This window comes from Etheostoma spectabile, chromosome 7, assembly GCF_008692095.1.
Source record: "Etheostoma spectabile isolate EspeVRDwgs_2016 chromosome 7, UIUC_Espe_1.0, whole genome shotgun sequence".
In the NCBI taxonomy this organism is placed as follows: Eukaryota; Metazoa; Chordata; class Actinopteri; order Perciformes; family Percidae; genus Etheostoma; species Etheostoma spectabile.
In genome coordinates this window covers 10,554,685-10,582,036 of record NC_045739.1, presented here as the reverse complement: position 1 = coordinate 10,582,036, position 27,352 = coordinate 10,554,685, and the positions used below count along the sequence as shown (strand labels likewise).

The following is a 27,352-nucleotide window of genomic DNA, read 5'->3' as shown; positions in this document are numbered from 1 at the left end:
GTGGATGGTGGATTCTGTTTAATCCTTTTGTGTTCAGTCAACACCATCAGACCTGTAGCAAACAGTCACTCATAACGGGCAAAATGTCATATAAATGAATGTACATAATAGACTTCATTGTCCCTACTGGTTTTCCCTCTTTCTTTGACCGCTATGACCTTGAGAAAAGTATTAAATTGCATTCTAGGTGGTATTAAAATGTCTTATACAATACTGCAGAAAACTTGTGGATTTGGAATAAGTCATCATAATAAGTCATATTTGGAACACCTAGCTTCAAACATGGCATCATCAAAACATGTATCGGATCTGTCTAGAATCCAGCAGAAACTGGCCAGGATTAACAAAGGGTTGAGCTGTTTGTAAATAAACACATTGGAAACATCTGCTGTACGTAGTGTTAAAGTATTAACTGATTTTCTTTCTCTCCCACTCACAGCAAGGAGATTGTGTCATCAGCAAAGTGCTTACTTTTGACCTCTCCCAGTATCCTGATGCCAACCCAAATCCAAATGAATAGGACGAGCACTCCCAACACCGGCATTTTGGCAAGTTAGAAGTTCCTCTGCTACTCACTCTGGATTCCTAACATATTCAGAAGTCACAGATCATGTATTCCATAGGTCCTACATGTTATTTCCTATTGTTTTTTATGTTTATGTATTTTTTTGGAATATGGTAGAGTAGTAAATTAGTGAGTTTTTTGTTGTTGTTTTTTATAGACAGCAACAACCAGGATGTATGTACATTTATAAAAGACCGCCCTTCTCAATTCGGCCATACATGAGTGATTATAATAATCCATACAAATGAATTATAATCAAGTGAAAATGCGAGGTAATTATACCTTTTTAACGGACTGTAGAATTTGTATCATGTAAAATGTGTTGAATTTACCTGAAACAAGTTTTTGTTCTCAGAGCTTTTATACTGTTTACGGTCCTCTTTTCATTGGTGTGCTTTAAAGCCTTATCTGTTGTATGTACTAAAATATGTATTTCCATTTTCATGTGCTACCTTTCTTATATATTTCTTTTTAATAGCTTAATCCGGAAACTGTTGTTACAATATTGTGGATACATTCCCGTGTGCTAATGAAAACACCCTAGGCAGTGCTATTATGTGATCATGGAGCTAAAACTGTCATCAGAAAATTATGTCAAAGGAAATACATTCTGAATCAGCCTTAGGAAAATGGGAATGTCAAGTGAGACTATTTTGTCAGGTTGTTTTTATTGATTGATTTGCTTCAATAAATAAAATTTGAATTATTTAAGCTCCTTTTTACTTTGTTTACTTTATAATGCAAATATGCAACGGGCGCTGTGAATCGGTTTTTCTTTTCTTTATTTGAACCTATAGTGCAGAATACATCTTGCTGCATTAGTTTCCACACCATAAGGGGAAGTCTGTGCCCTGCTAGGCAAGACTATTTTTAGAGGATCTCAGTTTTCACACTGTAACTTCAGCTGAGCCAGCGTCCAAAACATGCATCTTCTCATCTAGGCTGCGTTAACTGTCTCATTTCAAGGCATCATTAGATCATGAAAATTATTTAATAGAGCAAACTCACCTGTTGTGTAAGGGTTTGTTCCTTCTCCATTTTGCACAAAGAAAACTAACAGAAATAAATGTTTGGATGATTTATTTATTTTGCCATGGTGAACACACCTATGTAACATCAACCATAATGACTCTAGGTTGAGCTAAACAGTTAACTCAAATTATCTCCAAAGTCATGCAACATAGTGTATGTATGGCAGCAAAACACAGGCTGAAGATCATGTAAAAAATAAAGTCCTCTGTGGGCCTGTCAGTGTTTGCATCAAGGCATAAAACATGAAACAAGTACAATGAATTATGCCCATACAATTACAAATATTTTTTTTTATCAGCCCCAATGAGCTGTAAAACTAAATCCACCATACTCCAGGTATGCTGAAGATACATTGTATGTATAGGTTCAATTAAGTGCCGACCCCCCACAAAGGTTTGACATATTTTTGTAAATTTAAAAACAACTTGTAGCAGTAGAGTGACTTAAAGTGACTTGGGAAAAAATCACATGTGCTGCTTGACTACTACATGGCTTTCAATTGAACAAATACTTTAATACAGTGAAATCTTTAGATAATTATTTTAGAGATTAAATGTACCTCTATGTCCAACATAAAAAAAAAGATCTTTCCTCTATCAAATCTGTTGATACCAACTGCACACAAGAACAGTGGTGAGCAGGAGAAAACGCCGTAATTAAAAGACAGCAAGTCCTATCAGAGGACGCTGCTATATCTACAAAGAAAAAATACTTTCACTTGCATTGTCATACTAGCACCACAGCCCTTTTGAAAGCATTAACTGAATACTCAGTTTAACTCTTCTGGAACTTCATGGACAGAAACTGTTTGTTTTTCCAAAGTGGTGTCCTTTCCCCCTGTCCTCACTGAACTGCAGCACGCTAAAGTCGGCTGCCTTTTTCTTGTATTCAGTGAGTTGTTTTAGTCACCAGTCACTATCCTACCTCCCTCAGTAAGGCTCCAGTAAGACACTCAGCTCACTCACATGGTTGTCCCATAAGTCATATGGAATGGATAGCCTCAACAAACGCTACAAAGAAAGAAATATGTTAGTCTGTTAGCTCTGAAATAAGTATTTTTTATTACTTCAATAAATCAGAAAATTAAGATGTTTCAGTGTCAGATATATTGTTTCTCCTTGGTTAAGTTTCAACCACACTTGGCAATATATTAAACCTGAGCCAACCTGCCTGTAAGCCAGATAAGTAGATACAGACTGTCAAAGCAAGGTGAGGTGAAGCCACTTGCAAGTGTAAAAAAATCACAAGATAACCACATAAACTCAAGTGACATCCTCTAAACGTTAGAGTCGGCCTCCTGTACGGAGGGAATCAAGGGGATTGGACGTCTCTTTCTCCTCACAGCCGGATCTGGCTGGCCTGTTGCCTGTGCTGCCACTGCAGCGGCAGGAAGAGGGACAGGGATGGGACGTCTCTTTTTGACAGAGGTGATGCTGCTGGCGCGTTTGCTGAGGATGCCCTGAGCCACGCTTTCCATTTCTTCCACAGTCGTGTGCATGACATCAGCCATCTCCTCCTTAGTCACAGAGAGAAAGCCGGGGTCTTTGGCCAGGGAGGCCAGACCACCCTGTTCTAAAGCCTGGAAAAAACAACAACATGCAGTGCCCTTGCTTACATACAGTAACATTTCAGGTAATGCATCAGCCATAATAAAAATTTAAATACAACCTGCCCTGAAATTCAACTATTATATTTTGATAACTCTTACAGCTCAGCTTAGATTTTTAGTTTTGAACAAGTCTTTTCTTACAATGACGTCTGATGAGTCATCTAAAAATTGAAATGATTTTGGTTTGTATATAAATACAGTAAATAAACAAAGTAATGTGATACAAGTTTTTCTTAATCTGCTTTACACCCATATAAAACTCAATTGGGTGTAACACCTCAAACACAAGTTCAGCAATCCATAGATCTTAAAGTAAGTGCACTGTGTCCACTGACACATAAATAGTCAATTCAGGACAAACTTAATTTGTATCCAGGAAATTGCCCTGGTGCTAAAACAGGAAGCTATTTTTATTATCACCTGTCAATAACGGATCTGCTGATAAAACAAGGCGGACACTCAGAGATTATTTTTTTCTTACCTCCTGGACAAGCTGGTCGGCTGCCGTACAGGAGCTCTGGCTCTGACTATCACCATAGTTAGGGTCGTAAGGGAACTGCAAAGAAGAGATATGCATCCACACTTTGTCTATATTAGCTGTTCATCATCATTTACACTGCATGAGTTAACCTTAGATAAAATCTTACTTGTGTTTTGTCTGTTCTCACTGTAAAGTTCCAGGAATGCAGGTTGCCTAAACAAGGCAGAATCAACAAAAAACGTAATGAATATAATTATGAAGAACAGCAAAATCCATTTCCTTTTCACTTCGCATGGTTCCTTGTTATTTTCCAGATTGTATTCAAACATTATTTGCTGATCTGGAATTGTATATCTGTCAAAGTTTAATTGATTGATTGATTGATTGATTGATTGATTGATTGATTGATTGATAGATATCCAAAAACATCTTGATATACCTGGCTCTGCATCCTCACTGGGATTGTAAAAATCTTCTGGACTGCCTTCTCTATCAAACGAAAATCTGAAAGACAACAAAAGTTTCACTCATCGGACATTTCACCCTGAGCATATGTCATCTGATAGACTGGAGTGTTTGGTGCTCACTCTGCGAAGGCGTTGTTGTTTGTGTTGTTTTTTGTTGTGGTTGTGGGGAAAAATTCGGTAGTGGGCACCAAGTCAGCAGAGTTTGGTGGAGACTCGGACTGACTCTCGGAGAACTTGAGAGGCCGCTGGCTGGTCATCTGCTGGGACTGAGTGATGACGGGCTCAGCGGAGGAGTCTACCCGGTTACCAAACAGGCCGTGTGTGCGCTGGTAAGACGCCGCAAAACAAGCACACACAGATAATACACAGATAATCAAATGGACCTGTCAGCCTGCATGCACTGTATTTTGCCTATATATCTGTTCCGCCATGTTGCAGAAAGTGTTTTTCACCTGGTAGATGCCTTCTTCTCCAGCCTCCTCCATAGCTCTGTCCATCTCTTCCTCATTCTGCAGGTCTCCTGAAATGGCCCTGTGCATCTCTGGAGCCACCTCTTCATCGATACTCCTCAGACCCGCCTAGGAAAACATGGAGAATGTTGGGAAATAGAGAACAAAAGGCACATGGCAGCGTATTAACAAAGGAGAGGTAAAAAAGCACAAGGTGGGATATATGCACTTAGCACACTTAGAAAGTGAATTTGTAACAGTAGCGCACTTGCTGATACAACATTTATTTACATCAAAAAAGGGTATATGCAGGAATCCACCTCAAGACCTCATCAAGACCTCATCGCCACAAGTTCTAACTGGTTGCAACAACAGCAATTTAATGTAGACGTAAGATGGAAAAGATATTAAAAAATAAGTAATTCTATTGTATGTCATAACAAAAAGTTATAGTTCTATCTCGCAAGAAATGTCATAGTATAGTATGACATTAACTACAATTACCACCTCGAGGTTGCATGCCTCTGCCACCGCCAACCAGTCAAGTTGCAGTTCACATTAAGTTTATTGTTTGGCGAAACATGGATGCTTCACACACATCTTTAATCTGGCATCACAGAAGATCTATGCAATCACCACAGTTTCGAGGGGGGCTCCCAAGTATCTGTATGCATTAGTATCTGACCAAATATATGAAATATGGTCACAATCTCCCTTCTGTTCCTGATTTATGGTGTTGAATAATGGCCAGAAAAGTGTTTTTTTTAGAACATTATGATTCTTTTTGGATATAAAATGTCATCACTCTATTTTACCCTATTAGCCATTTGTGTGAGTTTGTTATAATTACAAATTAATTCTTAAGTTACGGTCAAAAATGTAATTTGCGAGGTCACAATAACCTTGACCTTTGACCACTAAAACTTCAGACTTTTTGAGATCCCGCAGACAGTCAATTTCAGAGAAATCATATGAGTAGTCAAAACATGGTATTTTGAAAAATGTTTTTCAGTTATTATGCAGTAATTTCCTGTTTGACATTTTTAACATTATAATAATAATTTTAATCCCTCAATGACCGCTCACCTGGATCTCCGGGCCTGAGGCATTCTTCTTTGAGGGACGGTAGCCATAATACTCCTCTTGATGCTTCAAGAACTTACGGAAATGGTCCTGGAGCAGGAAGGTAGAGTAGAATTTCCCTACAGTCACCTCATCATCTGTAACCAGACAAGTCACAGTGCTGCCAGTGTGAGAAATACTGGATTATTTTGTATAGTTAAAATTGAACTAATTCTATTTATGTTGATAGACTCACCTCCTATAGGGGGGATGACCTGGTCTAACAGTTTCATACTAGTGCGTTTCCAGATTGATTTTATAATGGCTCTCAGCTCCTCATTGGCCTGCTCAAAGTTACCTGTTCAGAACAATCCATAAAACATGTACAGTATTGGAACTACAGTATGTAAATAGAGTTGAAGTAAATACATATACATTTGTTGATGCTCTGTACCTTCTGTTTTGATCTTAAGTGCAGTCCTGACCAGCGCAAACAGGGTGGCATTGAAGGTGACGGTGCCATCACTGTTGAGAGGCATGTTCATACCAACCAAGCGCTGTGGACCAGACAGGCAATTGAGAGAATTTGGCACCAGAGAGGAATAGAAAACCATTAAATACAATGCACTTTTTAAAGTATTAATATTAATATATTGGCTTTTAACCCACTGAATTTAATATGTTTTTATTATCATCATCTTAAGTAGTATTAAGTACTTATTTATATTATTTTAGGTGGAGAGTGAGAGGTCCTTGATAGGTGAGAGTTATATAGGTATGTATAATTTTTCAAACTGTTACACTGTCACAATCCTTTGTAGTGATATTTTAAAATAATGTGGGGAAAAACATCAAACACATTAAATAGATAATCCTTTTAATTTATATATTGCCCCATTTTATCATAAAGTATTTATGATACTTTAGATACTTTATCATAAAGTATTTATAATAAAATGATTACAGGAATTCACTCAAACATGTATTTTTCTTTTCTTTTACCAAAAGCTAAATGTTATTTTAGCATATGATTGACCTTGAAATTTTTGTTGGGTGAATTTTACATTGACAATTGTAAATGATCTAAATTTAAACCTGATGAAACCTAATATTTTCTAAAATATCCCAAATTACATTGTAAGACCTGTACACTATTAATAGTTTAATTTGGGATATATTATATGTTTCTTATGTAAATGCTCTTTTTTGTGTATTGTGTCGTTGTATGCTGTTATAGTACAATGTACATCAACAGTTATCGTATTGTATTGTTAAAGTTATCATTCAACACACACAAAACCTTTCTCTCTACAATGCATGCACCCCAATGTCTTGGACCCCTTTTATAACTGACTGCACTGTATGTACCTTGCATGCAGCACGATGGGGACAGAACTTTCCAAAGCCCAGTGGAGGCTGGATGCGTCGCAGCAGCGTCACAACGTCCAGATGTTTAATTCTACCCCTGTTAGATCAGAGAAACATCTTATACTATTTTTAAAGACAACAACCTAAAGCTAGCCTATTTCTTGTGTTGACTGAGCATAAATACATTAAATGGTTCATGAGTGGTGTTCGGGCTTACGTGGCTTCAGGGTCATATTCAGCCCAGATTTTCTTAAACTCATCCAGATGGTGTGGACCAAGAAGAGACCAATCACGGGTCAGGTAATCAAAGTTGTCCATAATGACAGCTACAAACAGGTTGAGGATCTGAAGTAGAGAGAAAAAATATGTGTATTTACACAGTTTAACCTTTCTGTGCAAATAGGATGTTTTTCAGATTATAAAATGATTGTTGACCTAGAACAATGTTTCCCAAACTTAGGGTCGGGACCCAAAATGGGTCACAGACCCGTTTTAATGGGTCGCCAATTGGCAGAGTAAGATGCATTTCAATCTTATGTGAATGAGTGTTCTTTTTTGCTACACTGGTCCGTTCAGCTCAGATGCTGTGGGGTTTTCTCTCTCTCTCTCTCTCTCTCTCTCTCTCTCTCTCTCTCTCTCTCCTCTCTTATCCTAGGAGGGGATAAGAAAATGAGTTGAGAAAGGGGTGAGACACAGAAAGGAGAATAGAGCCCTTTTCTGTTTTTGTTTACATTTATAATGGAATAAATATACTTCATATACATTTAAATACATGCTTTGTTCCGTCTTTTGTCCACAGTTTAAAAATGTAGATGTTACAATGATTCATGGTGTATTTTTGTAAATTTGGGTCCTGGGGAGACACCAAATTTCTCTTTTGGGTCTAAAGCTGAAAAAGTTTGGGAACCACTGACCTAGAAAATGCATTTCCTGCAGAAAATGCTTGTGAATGCTGAAACGCTAAAAGGCAAAGGCTAAACTGGATTGCTTGCATTATTTTGTAAGAAGGAGGTGAAGTTGTGAGAACAGTTGGAAAAGTGGGAATGGTTTTAATTGGTATGAATTTCATTGAAATGTTGATTAACACCAATAGTATATTGTGGTGTATGAGAAGTTAAAATTGTGGCCGTGAGAGCAAGTTGAAGAGAAAGTTTTAAAAATGATATTCTCTCTCAACTGCACTGTAGCTGTGAAATCACCCACACTGAGCAGCCCCGAAAAAAACTAAAGAAATATAATAAAGAAGCACAAAACTTAAACAGTGATAAAAGAAAAACTGTATAAATGGTAGAAAAAAGTGCAATACATGCACAAATGTCCTTAAAGAGCTAAACATAATACAATAAAGAGTCATACTATAGCGTGTCAAAAGTAGTTGTAGAATAGTATGATGAAAAAAGTTAGAAAAGTTCATAGCATAGTATGTCAAAGTTTTGGAAGAGCTGTCCTATTAAATAAAGGCCTAAACTGCAAAAAAATCTTAAAAAGTCAAAGCGTATTATGTCAAAAATATTCATGGAATAGTATGTCAAAAAAGTTAATCAATATGGTATAGATATCAAGTTACGGTATAGTATGTCAAAGAGAGTCATGAAAAAAGTCATAGTATAGCATGTCAAAAAAAGTGATGAAAAAGTAACTGTATAGTAAGATGAAAATTGTCATAAAAAGTCATAGTTTAGTATGTCAAAAATAGTCATAGCATAGTATGTTGAAATAAGTGATGAAAAGTCCTAGAATAGTATCTCAAAAATAGTCAAAGTATAGTACATGAAAAAGTGATAAAATGTAATAGTATAGTAGCTGTAAAAAGGTCATAGCATAGAATGTCAAAAATAGGCATAGTATAGTATGTTGAAAAAAGAGAAAAAAAGGCATAGTATAGAATGTCAAAAAGTCTTTTACTATAGTGTGTGTTGAATTTTTTTAATAAAAAAGTTAAAGGATAGTATGTCGAAATAAATGACGAAAAAGTCATAGTATAGTATGTCAAAAATAGTCATAGTATAGTAAGTTGAAAAAATGGATGAAAAGTTATAGTACAGTATGTCAAAAAAATAGGTGAAAAAGTCATAGTAAAGCATGTAAAAAAAGTGTTAAAAAAGTCATAGTATGGTACGTCAAAAAAAGTTATAGTATAGCATGTCAAAAAAAGACATAGTATAGCATTTCAAAAAAAGTCATAGTATCACATCTCAAAAAAATGTCAAGAAGGGCCAGCCTGGACTGTATTGAACCTGGATCAGAATTGACAGTATTACTTCCTCTTTGGCAGCAATGCTAACCATAGAGCCAGTGTGCCACCAAATAATTGATGTTTGAAACATGTCCAAAGAAGCCAATAAAAAGTCATAGAGTATATGGTATGTCAAAAATTGTCATAGTATAGTGTGTTGAAAAAAAATATAAAACTGTCTACAAAAGTCATGAAAAGTGACTGACTGGACTGAGTATTGAACCTGGTTTAGAAAACACAGTGACTACATACTGTTTGCCTATTGGCAGCAGTACTATCCACTGAGCCTGTGTGCCAACAAAGAACTAATGTTGACAACAGTAATAGTAAGTAATATATTATTTCAAAGTGCTCACAATACTGAGATAACATGTGATAACATATTATAGTATATTGAAAATAGTCATAGTATGTATGTCAAAAAAAGGGATGAAAAGTAATAGTATAGTAGGTTTAAAAAAGTCATATAAAAGTCATAGTATAGCATGTCGAAAAAAATTATAAAAAAGTCATGGGATAGTACATCAAAATAATTGATGAAAAAGTCATAGTATAGTATGTCAAAAACTATTTGGAAAAAATGATAAGTTAGTATGTCAAAATAACTGATGAAAAAGTCATAGTATAGCATGTCAAAAAATATTTATAAAAAAATTAAAGGATAGTATGTCGAAATAACTGATGAAAAAGTTATAGTATAGTATGTCAAAAAGGGTCGTAGTAAAGTATGTCAAAAATAGTCATAGTATAGTATGTTGAAATAAGTGATGAAAAATGATAGTATAGTATGACAAAAAATAGGTGAAAAAGTCATATTGTAACATGTCGAAAAAAGTGATAAAAAAGTCATGAAAAGAGCGAGCCGGGACTGGGTATTGAATCTGGGTCAGAATTGGCAGTTATTACTTGCTTGTTGCCTATTGGTAGCAATGCTAACCATAGAACCAGTGTGCCACTGAAGAATTTATGTTAAAAACAGTAATAGTATGTAATGTAGTATTTTAAAGTGATAACAAAGTCATAGTTTAGTATGTCAAAAATAGTCACAGTATGGCATGTCGAAAAAAAAATAGTATAGTATGCTGAAAAAAGTCATAAAAAAGTCATAGTATAGCATGTTGAAAAAAAAAAAGTCATAGGAGTGTATGTCAAAATAACCGATGAAAAAGTCATAAAGTGATAACAAAGTCATAGTTTAGTATGTCAAAAATAGTCACAGTATGGCATGTCGAAAAAAAAATAGTATAGTATGTCAAAAATAGTCATACTATAGTATGTCTAAAAAGTCATAAAAAGAAATAGTATAGTATGTCGAAATGTCGAAAAAAATGAAAAAAAGTCATAGCATGTATGTCAAAAAACTTAGATAAAAAAGTCTTAGTATATCATGTCAAAAGAAGTCTTAGAATTGCATGTCGATAAAACGTCATGAAAAGGTTCAGCCTGGACTGGGTAATGAACCTTGGTCAGATTCTGCAGTTACTACTTGTTACCATTACCATTACCATCCACTGAGCCAGTATGCCACCAAAGAGCTGATGTTAAAATAAGTAATCATATGTAATATAGTCATAGTGTAGCATGTTGAAAAAAGTGATAAAAAGGTCATGGTACAGCATGTCAAAAAAATAAAAAAGTCATAGTATAGCATGTTGAAAATAGTCATACTATAGCCTGACAATAAAAAATGATAAAAAGTCATAGGGTAGAATGTAGAAAAAAGTGATAAAAAAGTGATAGTATAGTATGTCGAAAAGTGTTAGAAAAAGTCATAGTATAGCATGTTAAAAATTATCAGTATAGCATGTGAAAAAAAGTCATAGTATACAATGTTTGAAAAAAAGTCATAGTATAGCATGTTAAAAATTATCAGTATAGTATGTGGAAAAAAGTCCTAGTATACAATGTTTGAAAAAAATCATAGTAGTATATTGAAAATTCATAGTAGTGATGATTAAGTAATACTATGTATGTCGAAAAAAGGCCATTAATAAGTCATAGTATGGTATGTTAAAAAAAACGAAAGTATAAAAACTAATAAAAGGGCCAGCTTGGACCTGGGTCAGAGTCTGCAGTGACTATTTGCTAGATGCCTGTAGGTAGCAGTGCTAGCCACTAAGTCATAGTATAGTATGTGGAAAAAGTGAGATTGGATTCTCAGTATATTATGTCAAGAAAAGTCAAAGTGATAAATTCATAGTATAGTATGTGGAAAAAGTGACATTGGATTCACAGTATATTATGTTAAGAAAAGTCAAAGTGATAAATTCATAGTATAGTATGTTGAAAAAAGTCATAGTATAAAATGTTAGTTAAAAAATCATAGTATGCTATATAAAAAAATCATAGTATAAACATGTAAAAAAAGTGATAAAAGTCATAGTATGTATATGTTGAAAAATGTTATAACAAAATCATAGTATACTATGTCGAAAAAAGTGATAAAAAAAGACATAGTATCAGTATAGTATCTGAGATTAACTGAAAGAGCCAATTTGAAAAACTGCTACTCCAGAAATGTTGAGGTTGTTTAAGGAGGCTTAAAGAAGCACTAAACTTAAACAGTGATAACACACAAACTGTTAAAAATATATCAAAAAGCTGAATCATTTTCTAATAGCTGAAGGTTGTGAATAGTGAAGTTAGTGAATAGTGAAGATAGAGTTTGAATGATGAACTGTGTGAGTGAAAGTATGTGGGAGCAGTAGCATTAAAGATTGCTCCATTGACTTTCAATGTAAAAAGAAAAAAGCTTACTAATTAAAAAACTATAAATGGTGGAGAAAAGTTAAATACAACCACAAATCACCTTAAAGAGCTTAACATTGTGATATATAGTATATTGGTATATATGATCTAGCTGAAAGTATGCTGAAGTAGAAGGTGACCAAAAAGCGTCTGAAAAACCGGATGACAATACTGTAAATAATACACAAATATATAAAAACACCAATGCAGCTAAAAGATGAATGTTGCTGCTCACAAGGAAGGCACAGAGACAGTAGAAGCTGAGGAAATAGAAGACAGCGAAGTTGGACCCGCAGGTGTACTCCTCTCCTGGCAAAAAGTCAGACTTGGGGTCACACTTCTTCCCATACATTGAGGCCATCATGACCTCCTGCCAAGCCTCTCCAGTAGCACACCTGGAAAGGTAAACCATGATGAGATCCTGGCTCAGACCTTGCAGCCAATGAGCTTTTCACCAATGACATGATTAACAGGCTTAAAGACTCACCGGAATAACATCAGAACAGCCTGAGGGAATGTCTGGAAGTTGTTGTTGCGGTTGATTTGGGTGCCGTCCACTAGGGCTACCTTTCCAAAGATCTAAAGGGTTGTTAAAATCAGTGCCATACATGGAAACTTGTTTAAGTGGAATATATGCATATTTACGCATATTAACAATCTGCATAGTTTTACAATGATAACATGAAGTAAAAAAAAATGTTAGACTTGAGTACCTGCATCCCTATAACAGCGTAGATAAAGAAGAGCATTATGATGAGCAAAGCTACATGAGGTAGAGCCTGTAGAAACAAACACAGATAGGTCATTAAAGGTGTGTTAAAAGTGGAGATACAAATGGAAAATGATTATGACCACAGTGTAACAGACCTGGAAGGACTTTATGAAGGTCCACAGCAGGTTACGGATGCCTTCTGAACGGTTCAGCAGCTTGACCAGACGCATGACACGGAAGAGTCGGAAGAAAGTAATGGATACTGAGGCATTTTCAGACGCCTATGGACAAAAATGAACAAAGAATTTAAGGAGAAGAGCATTTAAAAGAACGGAAAAACTGGGTTTTTAAAAATAAAAAAACGTTTAGGCTTACCGCAATTGCTTGCATAGGATTTGTCTCCTGCACAAAGTAAATGAAAAGATGACACACTGTAGTTACATGGGTTATGTTTGATAGGAGTTACCTGTTAAATATTATTAAGGTATGATTTACAATCAACAACCAGGGTTAAAGAGCAATGTTTCCAAAGCCTCCAGTCTTAGTTGCTGAAAACTCGAACAGCTGCAACTTTTAACTCATGCAAAATAAACTATACGCAGACTTAAGAAGATATTAACAGTTTTCAGTCAATCCAGCCACCATTAGAGTTTCTGTGCTGATATTTAGTGTTGACCCCTGTGTATAAAGTTTTTGAGCTCTACTGGAACACAATATATCAGCTTGAAGTCTTATCTCACATTTGCTCTGTAGGATTAGACAGACAGTAGAAACGCAGATGTTTCACCAGCAGTTTGAGCCACACATGATTCAGAACAGTTCAGTTTAGTAGAAAACATAGTGGAGTGCCCACACAGCAACCTTCATGCAGCAGTGCAGTGCAGTGATCAGATATTTACAGCACAGCCATGGAGACAGTACAGTCCTCCACTGGCAGCCAGGGCACTCTGTGGAGGATAGACAGATGAGGAGTGAGGTGTGTGGAGGACAGAGGGATAGAGAGGGAAAATGTGCAAAAGAAGAAGGGGAGGAGATATAAAAGAATTAGGAGGCAATGTGAAATTGGATGGAGAAAACAGAAATTGCTAGCAGCTTGTTTGTGGATGGAAAAGGTGAGCACAATGCAGTGCAACAATGGAGAAAAACAACAGTGACTGGCCAGAAAAAAAACATTGAGTTTGTGTAGCATAACCACATAAAATAACACAATGAAATAATTTGCTAATATTGTGCTCAGACAACACACAAACATTGAATCACTGAAAATATTGTAATGGTTCCGGTAGAAATAATGGAAAAGTTGATTTGGTGTGTGGTGATGGAAATGGCAATGCTTCTGAGGTTGCACAAGTAACTGGGGGGTGGGAGCGGTACAGCTGAAGTAAGAATGGCTAACGACAGTACTGACCACGTTCTGTGAGCTAGTTCTGCTGGCACCAATCAGCTGTTGGGCCACAATTATATGCTTCTGTATCAGAGCATTGAATAAATACATTCAGTCATTTCAAATCAAATCACATAATTAACTGGAAATGTCTTATTGAGAAAATACCAGCGACGTTCATATACAGCACCTGCAATAGGATCTGTGGAATTTATTAGAATAGATTTAAAAAATATAAGTTCTATAATTTGTACTCACGTCGACTTCACTCAGGATGACATCAACAACGCTACCGATGACGATAATGAAGTCGAAGACATTCCAGGGGTCTCCAAAGTAGCCCTGCACAGACAGATAAAGCATTGCTGACAGACACAATAGGACCTTGGATTTGGTGGTTAACAAAGTGTGAAGCCGTTACCCTCGCTTTGAAGGCCATGAGCTTGAGAATCATCTCCACAGTGAAGAGCACGGTGAAGATCAAGTTCAGCATGTCAGACAGCTTGGTGACATGGTCCGACTGGTTACAGTGCTGTTCAAAGTGGAAGCAAGTATTAATCTCAACATGTTACAACTAATAATTTGATGTAGTAATTTTACAAAATGTAGTTTTAAGATAATTGCTGCTAACATTAGAGTTATGTACTGGCTTTAAACATTCAACATTTAGAAGTATTTAAATTTATAAGTGTGTTCAGCTTGCTTTTTGGTGAGTACCATAATATCATAAACAATAGAAATGATGGCAAGTTATCATAAATTTAGCTTTGAATAATACATCAATTGGGCCCATAGTGAAACGCAACAAATTGGATTTCATCCTCTTAGTGTATTGTCTCGTCCTCTCTTATCATAGTTGCATTTAAAAAAAGAAATAAAATTAACAATTAAAGTAAGATTTGGTAAATAAATTGTCATAATAATTAGTCTGGGATTTCGCTGGAAAGTAGTGATGTTCCACATTTTGCAGTTAAAGTTTTCACTTTTGTTATTAATTCAATTATTTAACAAACACTGAGCTCCTTTGACTATGACACAAAAACGCTTACACTCACATCTAAAGGCAGTGAATATTGACACAGAGTATTGTCTGTCAGTAGCCTCGATACAATCTAAATGTTTTCTTTGTGTTGCAACGTAGACTTAATTTACATACCTGCATCCCCAGACACAAGGTGTTGAGCATAATTAGGAAGAACATGAGGTATTCAAAGTAGCAGGAAGTGACAATATACCAGACTCTGTACTGGTAGGGGTTTTTGGGGATGTAGCACCTCAGAGGTCGAGCCTTCAGGGCATACTGTACACACTGGCGCTGAAGGAGAGGAAGAAGGTGGGATAAATAGAAACAAATAATAACAATTATTCCTAACACGTTTTAGATTTTATTAAAATGATTGGACTCTGTCACTGTCTTACTGCCCACTGTTTCACCTTTGGCGTACCTGGTTCTTGTCCAGCTCACAGTCCTTATACTCCTGCTCGCCCTGCTCCTGGAAAGTAACGATGACAAAGCCCACAAAGATGTTCATCATGAAAAAGGCAATGAGGATGATGTAGATGATGAAGAAGATGGACACATCCACTCGGTTGTTGAAGACAGGACCCATGTCTTCTTCATCTGAATCAATGGCTCTGTATAACAGTCTGGGAATAAATGGAGTGATGTTGAGAGATGAGAAATAATTGGCAAGACAAAGGGATACCACAAGGCTAATTATCACCATCTCTGGCTCAATAATATGGAATTAGTTCTAACTCAATGTCTTCAAACTCAATCAAATGGATGGGATAAAAAATGCTGTGCTTACTTTGGCCATCCCTCAAATGTGGAAACAGTAAAGAGAGCCAGCATCCCATAGAGCACATTGTCAAAGTTGAAGTCACTGTTGATCCATTCTCTCTTTGCCAGCACTGTTTCTTGTAGGGAATTCTCCATGTGCTTCACAAAGTATCCCCTGAGAGCAAACACAGAGAATGGTGACTCTTAAATGGCATTACAGTTTAGATAGATGAAATCTACAAAGTGTGAAATATGTATGCCTTACTGGCATTCCTCCCCTGTCATTTTCGATGGGTCTGTGCAGCTGTAGAATTTACCCTTGGAGGGAAAGTATTAGGGACACCATCATAAGGAGCAAGCCATTTATACATACAATAGGTTAATTTGGAAATATGAGCTATACAGTATCATGCTACGTATAGTGTCAACATCATCTTTCATGGAGTTACCTTGAAAAGTTGCACTCCGATACAGGCAAACATAAAGTTCAGCAACATGGTGACCAGGACGATGTTGCCGATGGTTTTGATGGCCACAAACACGCACTGGACCACATGCTGTCATAAAAGACAAACAACGACCACTTAATACTTAATATACGTATATACCGTACTTAAGTACAATTTTGAGGTCTTTTTAAGGTTATTTATACTTCTACTACACAGCAAAAGGAAATATTGTGCTTTTTACACATTTAATACTTTTAATTAATATCACGTTTTCAGGTTAAGATTTTGCATTTAAACATTTGATAAAATTATAAAACAGAATTCATTGCTCGTGAAAATTTAGAAAAAAAACATTGTCTGGTATGGCCCCCTGTCATGTTTTAGATGTCCATTACCTAAAGAGGTGAAAGCATCAAATATTAAACATAAACAGCACACAGTTGAGCTAAAGAGTTTTGTTTAAATACAGGATCTAATAACTTCTGCCACCTCTGGAAACATGGACATATCCACAGGGGGGATTACTGCATTTATGCATGTGTGTACCTTTAACCCCTTGGCTCTATTGATGGCTCTGAGAGGCCTCAGCACCCTTAGCACCCTGAGAATCTTTACCACAGAGATAGCACTGGATCTGCACACAACAAATGACAAAAAGCAGTCTTGATATCCACATCTTGGAAAACTAACATTTTGTAATTTAGGGTAATAAATAACAGTAGGCATGTTGTATATCTAATATGGCAATCTAAAAATGTTTACTCACTCCATTCCCATAGAAAGCAGAGAGACTGTCACCACAATCAGATCCAAGATGTTGAAGGAGTTACGACAGAAGGAGCCTTCGTGCATGAATGCTCCGTATACTGTCATCTGTCAGTCAGATACATAAAGTCACACCAGAATATTAAACCCAACAGGTTTGTGTTTAAGGTTTTCCTTTAGTCAGAGGAACAGATGTGTTGTATCAATGTCAAATAAAAAGACTGAAACGTAATTGATTTAATCAATAGGTTGATCAACTGAAAATATTTGGATTTGCTTTGATTGATCGATAATGAAAAAAAATTAGCCCTAATGTTGGCAATGTGAGTTTAGTGTTTGTAACTCAGTGGGGCAATAATAACTATCAATGTAAATTAAGTAGTTTCACAGTGATTGTTCAGGTTCTGAATATTATACTTCAGTAAAAACCTGTAAGACCTGTGAAGAAACCTGCCTCATTCTGTTTTGCTCACAACACAATTTCCTTTTTCTCTGCCAAGAATAGAATTAGAAATTAACTTGTTTAGTTGTGTGTCATTTTTGTGACATAATTATCCAATTTAAACACATGGAATATCAGAAAAAAATGTGGTGTTTGTTATCTGGTATCTTGATTTTAAAGAACCACATCAGTCAAACCCAACGGCAGAACAGGATGTGTAGAGCACTTTACCTTCAGTACAATCTCAATGGTAAACACAGTTGTGAAGACAATGTCAGCATAGGCTAAGATCTGGAGGAAAAAGTAAAAAGGTTTGCTGTCAAATTTGGTCTTCTTTCAACAGATAATGTCCAATTAAATGTGTAGTGATAGACTTGGTTGTACCTTGTTTCTGTAGGACTTGGGATCGATGGGGTCCTCAGCTGCCAGGGAAATGGAGGAAAGCAGGATGAACAAAAGGATTAAGTTGGTGAAGAAAGAGGCGTTGATAATCTTGTAGCACAGTTTACGGAACCTGGATACAAATAAATATATGCAAAAACATACAAAATTCAGTGCAGTAAGTTCAATCAATTCACTGTTCACTGTGTTCATGATAGTTTGAGAAAACACTAAATATAACCACTGTTATTCTCAGGCTGGTATGTGTGGTTCCTACTTGTTCTGAGGGCCAAAAATGAAAAAGGAGCTAGCTTCAGGCAATGGAACGGCTTCTTCCTTCAGCTGCAGGTCGGCCATCGGTCGGGGCCGAGGGCTGATGGGGATTTCAGGCTCTTCCTCCTCGTCATCACCTACCATGTGGAAGAAAACACTCCAAATGCTATAGTAAACTATTATATTTGGAAAAAAGAAAATCTCTCTTTACTGAATCATGTTATAGACTTTATATGGTAGTCAAGTGAAAAAAGCCTAACTTTAGACTCGTCTGAGTCTAATAATAATAATAATGAGGGGTTACTATACTTAAACTGTAACATAACCAAGAAAGCAGCACTGGTAAACAGCCAGTGTAATGAATATGGATTCCTGCATTCATTTATGCCCTTCTGCCACAACTACATCACTGAGAAATGTGAGAGGTTAAGCGTTTGAGATGCAAATAAGCAGGATGATAAGGCATTTGTTACCTGGGAAGTCGTCAGGTGGGAATGGATCTTTCACTTCATTGACATTGGACTCAAACTCGTCAACTTTGAGCTAAAAAAATAAATATGCATTGGCTACTTATGCTCCTGATTAAGAGATCATTGTTAATCTGTGATATTGTACCAGAAATAACACTAACCTTTGCTGTGGTTGGTATACCCTCCATCTTAGATCTCTGCTCTGCCAGTTTCTTAGCTATCCTCTCCCTGTCCTCATCAGTCTTGTCAGGCATTTTGGATCTGGGTGGTAGGAAGGAAAGGGAATGGATTAGAGTTTAGCAATGAGAAGACAGAGAAGATCATCACACTTAAGATAGGCATTCTTTTAGTTCTAAGTTTTGTCTAATGTAGGTTAACACAGGGTCAACGGTACAATGAAATGTATTGACAAGACAAAGGGTCAGCTCAGCAATAAAAGCGCTAGATGCCACAATAAGAGAATAATTAGTCATAAGATAAAATGAGATAAAATTACAATGAGATGTAAGATAATATGATAAGATAATAAGATGAAAAAAAATGTAGCACTACATACTTGTATGAAAATGAGGAATGAGTGTAAACGTTTATCCAATTTTGCACAAATGCAACAAGAAAAAGGAACAAGATGTAGGATATGAGCGATAATTAAATAAGTGAGACAAATAAATAAATAAAAGTAACGTTGATAGTGCATTTTATGCAAACAGTAAACAGCAGGTAATCAGGTATGTGATGTGGAATTTCAAGGTTTATGAGTTAAGAAGCCTGATGGCCTAGTGGTAAAAACTGTCCCTAAGTCTGGTGGTGGGTGCAGTCATGCTCCTGTATCGTCTGCCAGACAGTAACAAGAAGAACAGCCTGCGTGCTGGGTGGCTGTGGTCCTTATTCACCTTAGTAGCTTTCTCCTCAACTTCTCCTCTGCCTTTTCTTTCTGAGCTGACGTCAGACTCTCAGCCTCCGCCAGGTTGTCGACGGCGATGGCCAAGAAGACATTGAGGAGGATATCTGATTGCGGTGAGCTCAGGAAAACCAAAACCTTGTTTTTAAAAAACATCACTGTTGTGTATACAGTTTTTAGCCACACTAGTGGCATGGCTCTATGGATGGCAATGTTGGTCTAATGGTTGGCCCACCACTTTGGTATATATCTCAACAACTATTGGATGAATTGCCATGACATTTTGTACATATTTGCATGCTCCCCAGAGAATGTATGCTACTAGTCTTGCATTGCCAGACCTATCTCCACATCAGTTGCAACTGAGTGAATTGGTACAAAAATGTGTATAAATGTTCATGGGTCAAAGAAAAAGGTATCCAAATTTGGTGATCCCCTGGCTTTTCCTCTAGCACCACTGTGATTTTGACTGAAATCTCGACAACTAATTGCATGGATTGACATCAAATCTTACACACATACAAACATTAATGTCCCTTCAGGATGAATTGTAATAACTTTGGTGTCCCCTGTATTTTCATCAAGCAACAGCATCAGGCTGAAACACAGCTGTCCATGTTTTAAATACTAATTAGCAAATGCCGGTAGCATGTTTATACATTCTTAGCCTTGTTAAATTCTAGATAACATTGTGAGTATATGTGAAGGATACAGTTTCCACAGACAAAGAGGACGATAAAGTAGATGGAGACCAGGATGCCAGGAATGACAGGCCCTCCATAGGCCATAATGCCATTGTACATGATGGTGGTCCAGTCCTCTCCTGTTAGGATCTGAGACATAGCCATGTGTTAAAAAAACAGTGATTCATTAATGTCAGGTATGAAAGGATGAGTTAGATGCTGCTACTGTGAATGCACTTCAGTATATGATGGGTCATCAAAATCAGGCAAGAAAAGGTTAACAAAATTAAAAGTTGACATCGAGAAGAGCTTAAAGCAGAGCATCTAAATGAATCTATGTCTAGCCTCACCTGAAACACACAGATGAGGGCCTGAGGGAAGTTGTCAAAGTTACTGCGTCTGGGTCTGTGGTCAGTAAAGTTGAATTTGCCCCCAAACACCTGCATGCCCAGGAGTGAGAAAATGACGATGAAGAGGAAGAGAAGAAGGAGCAGGGAGGCGATGGAACGAACAGAATTGAGTAGAGAGGCCACAAGATTACTCAAAGAGGTCCAGTACCTGCAAAACAGTTGGAAGATGATAAGTGTTAAATGGAATTAAATCTCACTACAACAAATTTAATGCAACAAGATCCTTAGAGTGGACATAACTCACTTTGTGATTTTAAGGATCCTCAGCAGTCGGATACACCTGAGTACAGAGAAACCCAAGGGAGTCACGACTCCTGCAGAGAACATGATCATCTCCAGGATACCGCATAGCACCACAAAGAAGTCAAAACGGTTAAACAGGGACATGAAATATGCTCTGGGACCCAGAGCATACATCTTCACAAACATCTCAATGACAAACAGCACTAGCAGTACACGACTGGCCACATCTGTTGAGATAAGAGAGAAGAGAGATGAATGGGTAAGGCTGGGAGCGATAAAATTAAATTAATTTAAACATGTTCACAATAATTCATATATTCATCACCAACCTTGCAGGGCAGTGAGGCTGTCAGACTGGTGGTGGTGCTCTGTTGCTATGGTAAGAGTGTTGAGGAAGACGAGAAACATCACTATCCAGTAAAAGCTCTTGGTTTTCACATACAGCAGGCACTTCATCCTAAAGAAACGGTTCCAGCGACGGGCCAGGCGGCTAAACACAAAAAGAAACCTGGCTTACTGTGCCAAGTCACCATTATTATTACATGTAAAAAATGTAATCATAAACATAGCTGCAAACTCACTAGTAGTAGACAATTTGACTCTTTCCTTCCAGGTCATACAGGCTGTCTGTATCAGAGTCACTGATTAACGGGAGGAGTCCTGACAAGAGAAGAACAGTTGTAATTCAACAGTGTCTCTACATGGGATGGGTGGCTGAGGTGGTTAATAGTGCTGACCTTTGCCCTCTCGGTCGGCATCCAGGACTTCAGCATGAGTGATCCACTCCATGTAGCCATGCAGGTCTTCATCCAGCTGCTGACGCTCTCGCAACTTCTGGAACTCTCCACGTGACTTGGCCTTCTCTCGCTCTTTGGTAAACTCTCTGAGGGTTAAGACAGTAAAACAGCATGTTGGCTTGTTCACGTGACGATGCAAGATGCAGACAGTAGAAAGGCAGAAGATAAAAGTTGTCTTACCCACTGAGCACGCCCAGAACCAGATTGAGCACAAAGAAGGAACCCACCAGAATGAGGGGAACAAAGTAGATCCAGGGCCATTCATTACCTATGGCATCATTAACCTGAAAGACATCTCTGGGTCAGCCACAAACAACGAATTCTGTTAGGTATACTTAACACAATGAATACCTAAAATCTAGACAGTTGTAAACGTTTGGTGGCAAGAGCATAACTCCTAAACACTGAAACTGAAAACAACCAAGACAATGTTCAATCAATTACTGACCCAGTAGAGCACTTTGGTCCATCCCTCCATGGTTATACACTGATAGACTGTAAGCATGGCAAAGCCAATGTTATCAAAGTGGGTGATGCCATTGTTGGGACCCTCCCAGCCTGGCCGACACTCAGAGCCGTTGATCGTGCAGCGGCGTCCATTACCTGCCTGAGCACAGGGTGCAGGCAGCTCACCTTCTGCTGTGGAATAGATATCTGCATGGCAAAAGAGAAGAGATTTATATAATTTTCTGAATGTACAGTAGCTTTGGGAATTATAACTCTCGGGTATGGCTATAAATCCCAACATGTGAAAAATCCCATGTGAAACAGTGTCTTATTGTGCCCTTCATACATACTTGTTCCAGCATAGTAGCAGGTTTTATGCATTTTGCACTTGAAGAGCTCCAGTCCCATGATGGCATAGATGGTTACCAGTAAAAAGACCAACAGGGCAATGTGCAGTAGAGGCAGCATGGCTTTGAGGATGGAATTCATCACCACCTGCAGGCCTAAATGTGAACATTAAAACAAAAACATTACAAGAAAGAACAACATCTCAGCACTGTCTTCAGGAAGCTCTCTTCACATAAATGGTATGTCCACAATAACCACACTGTGACATGGACACAGGGGTTTTATACATTATATTTGGATTACAGAAGAAGATTACAGATTACTTACTGGGGACTCCAGAGACAAGACGTAAGGGCCGCAGCACTCTGAAGGCTCTCAGTGCCTTCATGTCGAACCCCCCACCCTTTTCCATTGGCACACCTGCTATCTTATTGATGGTATCCAAGGCAAAAGTGAAGAGACTGTAGGAAAAGATCATACAACCATAAGTACCTCCCCTACACGATACAAAATGGCATTGACATTTTCAACTAATGTAGCTCAGTGTAAATGTTATCCATATAATTGTACATTTTATCATGCTATATACACATTTTGCAATCTGAAAACTAGTCTCTCCTGATTGAAATGTAGCTCAGCATAAATTCTTTCAGGAAGACCTAACTCTTAATTAATGCTCTCTTCCTAAATTGAATCAGCTGTTGGGGCGTTGACTTTTCTGCTAAACCAATCAGAATCGTACCCACATTTCAAGGGCCAATCACAGAGTCACAACCCTGATTTAAATCTGTTTCTCCCTTTGCTATCAGCTGTCGTTTTGAGTAAAGCATGCAACCCTCCACCTCCCCTTCCACCTCCAGTCATCTACTCCAGCTAACCGGCCCGGAGCCTCCTTCGGTCTGGTCTTCGGGCTCCTTCGTTGCCACTACTGGTGTCTAGATTGCATCGGGGGATCATGATGGTTCTCTACCCCTATATACAAACTATTAGTATAACGATGGAGCCTAATCTCCAAAGACATTTTATTATGCTGTACAATAAACCTTTTGCATATCCACAAACATGTCTCTCCTGATTGAACTACAATTGAAGTGTCAATGGCAGTTTCTTAGATGTGGTAAAAGGGAAGCTGTGGTAGAGATATCCACCTGCAGCTCAGAGCTCATCTTACCCCATGAAGACGATGACAAAGTCCAATATGTTCCAACAGTTCCGTAAATAGGCGCCTTCATGGAACACGAGCCCATAGGCCACTATCTTAAGAAAGCACTCTAACGTGAATATGATCAGGAAGATGTACTCCAAACTCTCCTGTAGCAAGAGAAACACAAACCAGGAATTTACATTTTACAAAGCTCACAACCTTCAGGTTCATTCATCTAATAAAATATGGGAGGATTGGAGTAAATGACAACTTTGGCATTTCATTACCTGCTAGGAGGAATAGCAGTAGATGTAACTTGTATTAGATAAACTTGTAAGGATTAATTGCATGTATGAAACAAGCCACAATGTAACAAGCTTTGTCTGACAACTCAAAGTAAACTGTTGCTAGAAATTTTAAATGCTTAGTTTAGAGGTGGTAAACAGAAAAAACATCAGTGTGGTTAAATAAAATGATCTGTTTGCATATTGTGCCTGTATCTATGTTTTTATCATTAGTGTTAATGTTTTCAGAGACAAAAGAGATCAACAAACAGTAGACTAACACAAAGCTAAGTATGGTTTTCCTTAGTAGTGACTGCCACTGACGACAAACAAGTAGTAATAACAGCTCCGCAACGTGAAGATAACCTTGTAACAACCTAAACACTCCATTACACACATTTGCTTACAAAGAGCAGCTTCAAATTGTCACCATTAGATAGACTACTTCTTCTTTTTGCTTTTCATTGCTGATGTAAATACACATTTTGCAAAAGAAGAAGCTGTACATTAGGATAGAGCTCCCAGTGAAGTGAGCCAAATCAGAGAGTTACTTTGAGGTACAGCTATAAAGGAAACCTTGCATACATTCCCAAAAATACATAGATTTACAGACTAAAACTCAAGAAATGTTATTTAAATTAAACAGTGAGGGGCAACAAGTAGAGTTGTGCTTCTATGTTGTAGTGAATCAATGTTACAATCCATTATATTTAGTATGTGAGTATGAATGTAGTTACATGAAATTATATATTTGTGGACTCTACTGTATCCACCTGCGTCAGTAGAGTGACGTTGTCTGGGCCAACCTACTGCTAAAAGAAAAAGGGGGGTGAAGATGACCAGATCTTCTTACAAAGTTCACCTCTGAGGAATGGCGGTAAGATAGCCAAAGCAAAGATATTAAAGAAATGGGGTCGGTTTCAGGACCAGATACCTGATGACTTGATGCATTTAGCTGTCAATCAGTTGGATACCAACAAAATTGATAGCTTTAATCTAGTAATGAGGTTATTGACTGGAAGGAGGAAAGCAAGTGATGGCAGGCTATTGGTGCCAAATATTGACATTTGAGCTGGTTGTCAGGCATCTCTGAGGCAGTCATCTACATGTCAAGTCTCTGAGAATGAGCCTTCTCAGCATCATATGTCAAGATATTGGCAAGATGTGTACACTTTACAAGAGCAAACATATATAGTTTGCTCATTTTGATCATCCCTGGTTGTATTTGTTCAATCGCCCACCTTTTAATACACTATGTCCACATCCCCATAGCAGTGTAAACACAAACCCAGGAGGCTGAAATATAATAGTACCTGTAAACACATCAGCAACATCCAGTGGTCTAACACCTGCCACCAGATAGTTTACACTACTTTAACTTGAGGGACTCTTTGATTCACCTGTCAGCTAGTCGAGTGAGAGGAGTCGTAAAACCTTTTGGCTTTTTTCACAGAATACATAACAAATGTTTCAAAAATGTTGTGTTTAGCAGAAAACAAACAAAGAAGCAAACCCTGAAACTGATCCATTCACATGTAACAAGCTCAGTTTTATAGGCATGTATATTTCAACCAGTTTGGGGGCATTTCAGTTAATACATCATACGACACTTATCTTTGTATTAAAACACAGATGGGATGTATCATACATCAAAGAAAGGATCTATGTTCACACTCATACTCACCAAGCTTGTATTGGTGTTATTACTGTCTTCTTCAGGCATGGGCAGGAATACAGCCAAAGCAATGCAGTTTGCAAATATAGTCAACAAGATGATGATCTCAAATGTTCTGGATGGGGAAACTGAGGATCATAACAACAATACACAGGGAGGACAGGTAAACTCTCAGTATCCCATTGAGTAATATTTACAAGGGGATACAATTTCTCCAGAGCTATCCTTGATGATAATACTTGAGTGTATATATATATATATATATATATATATATATATATATATATATATATATGGATGGGTAAGAAAGTAGATTGTCCCTTTCTTTATCTGTGCATGTTTTGTGATTTTATATAGTAAACCAAATCAAATAAATCAAACAGGTCTACAAATTCTGCTTACATTACCCAGTGCCTCTAAATGCTGCCTGAAACATCATCCCTTTCACAGCCCTTCGTTAGCGGGCAAAGCGCTCACAGTAAATGTAATCTTGTCTGCTGTGCTGCTTCATTCTTGTCCATAGGGGGCTCTCTGAGAGAATTCCCCTGCCAGGTCAGCATCATGTCTCCCTGTGATACCACAGGACAGCTGCACAGCCCAAGAATATGACCAAACCATTTAAACACAGACTAGTCATCAGAAAAAAAGCTGTTTGGTTCTTCTATGAGACATTTATTTATTCCAAAATCTGTAAGTACTGTACTTTTTTTTAAATTGTACAACAAGAAGGAATTAAGGGGTTTAGTTTTTTTCTGTAATTTTGCTCTAAACACAGCATCCAAGCCCTGTGTTACAGAATCAAATATCTATGGGATTAAACAGTAAACCTCATGACATGACTAAGCATTTGGATACAGGAATTATATTATTTACAGCACATATTATTATAAAATTCACATTGAATTCTGTGAGTCCTACTGTGACGCTAAGGCTGTCTCTGGATAAATTAGTGTATTCTATTTTGGATGTAAAATATGTATTATCCCAGAATGGACAGGCTGAAAGCAGGAAACTCCCCTACAGGGGCCATAACATCACTCAGCAGCCTGCCTTGTGTTCAGGCTCAAAGCCTCACAGGCTGCCAGCATTTCAGAGCAGCTATTTCCACATTAAAAGCAGACTGTAAGCTATCAGGACACTAACAGGTGGCATCAATAATTGTCTGCTGGTTCTTTGCAAATAGAGTGGCTTAAGAAGGTCTCTGTGTGAAATTATGAAGGCTACAAACTTGACTTTGACACAGGGCTGCCACTTCACACTTCAGGGATCGCCTTAACACAGATTAGAAAGTGACTTGGCTTGGGCGTGCTTACCACAGGTGAACTACATGGCTGATAATTCACTTGCCTGCAGCCACTTCATTTCTGTACCTGTCAGTGTTCGTAACCAAAACCCTACATGCTGTAATAACTTTATAGTGCCTTATAGTATCATACTGCATATTTAGGAGTAAAATACTGCCGTTTGAAGGGTATATTTTTAAGCCGTGTACTTAATATTACAAACACAAAAGTCTGTGAGTTGTGTAAAACGTAGGCAGGTGAGTAAGATATAAAGGATACTTCCACTCAACGATGCTGATGCAGGCCTTGCGGAAGGGATTTTTGAGGTTGAAGAGGAAGAGGGTTCTAGCAGGTCGAGGGTTTCCCCCTGTGGCCTGTAGCTTCTTCAGCTTCTCCCTCTGCTTCCTCTTCAGCTCCTCTTCATTCATAATAACCGGCTTGACCTCTGCGTTGGCTGCCAT

The 27,352-nt window shown here is 37.6% G+C and overlaps 2 protein-coding genes across 2 annotated transcripts in view; one reads left to right on the top strand and one right to left on the bottom strand.

The window, feature by feature from the left end:
* smc1a (structural maintenance of chromosomes 1A) overlaps nt 1-1,095 on the top strand; it is a 13,199-nt gene extending 12,104 nt beyond the window's left edge. Inside the window, exon 26 of the mRNA XM_032520343.1 lies at nt 440-1,095. Within this exon, the coding sequence (XP_032376234.1) occupies nt 440-520 (81 nt within the window). The 3' untranslated portion in view covers nt 521-1,095. The remainder of the gene's footprint in view (nt 1-439) is intronic.
* A 1,778-nt stretch (nt 1,096-2,873) lies between these two features.
* LOC116692230 (dihydropyridine-sensitive L-type skeletal muscle calcium channel subunit alpha-1) lies at nt 2,874-27,352 on the bottom strand. The gene is made up of 45 exons (XM_032520342.1): nt 27,171-27,352; nt 25,618-25,723; nt 23,677-23,816; nt 22,833-22,966; nt 22,508-22,660; nt 22,159-22,364; nt 21,891-21,994; nt 21,651-21,796; nt 21,495-21,573; nt 21,243-21,403; nt 20,915-21,140; nt 20,611-20,818; nt 20,290-20,410; nt 19,570-19,684; nt 18,838-18,937; nt 18,680-18,749; nt 18,211-18,343; nt 17,937-18,066; nt 17,784-17,843; nt 17,112-17,218; nt 16,892-16,979; nt 16,346-16,453; nt 16,162-16,214; nt 15,925-16,071; nt 15,559-15,760; nt 15,270-15,428; nt 14,535-14,645; nt 14,372-14,455; nt 13,629-13,676; nt 13,105-13,131; nt 12,885-13,010; nt 12,731-12,796; nt 12,505-12,596; nt 12,253-12,412; nt 7,251-7,378; nt 7,034-7,130; nt 6,120-6,222; nt 5,922-6,023; nt 5,690-5,823; nt 4,607-4,732; nt 4,275-4,480; nt 4,127-4,191; nt 3,854-3,900; nt 3,688-3,762; nt 2,874-3,176 (listed from the first exon to the last, which is right to left on the bottom strand). The coding sequence occupies exons 1-45, from the start codon at nt 27,350-27,352 to the stop codon at nt 2,874-2,876; spliced, it is 5,538 nt and encodes a 1,845-aa protein (XP_032376233.1).

Excerpts from the sequence above, each read along its gene's own strand:
- LOC116692230 (XM_032520342.1), bottom strand. The coding sequence starts at position 27,352 with ATGGCAGCCAACGCAGAGGTCAAGCCGGTTATTATGAATGAAGAGGAG. Across the intron at positions 22,365-22,507 it reads CTGCTACTATGCTGGAACAA|ATATCTATTCCACAGCAGAA; the intron begins GTATGTATGAAG and ends TTTGCCATGCAG. Across the intron at positions 13,677-14,371 it reads TCATCCTGAGTGAAGTCGAC|AGTGCCCTGGCTGCCAGTGG; the intron begins GTGAGTACAAAT and ends TATCCTCCACAG.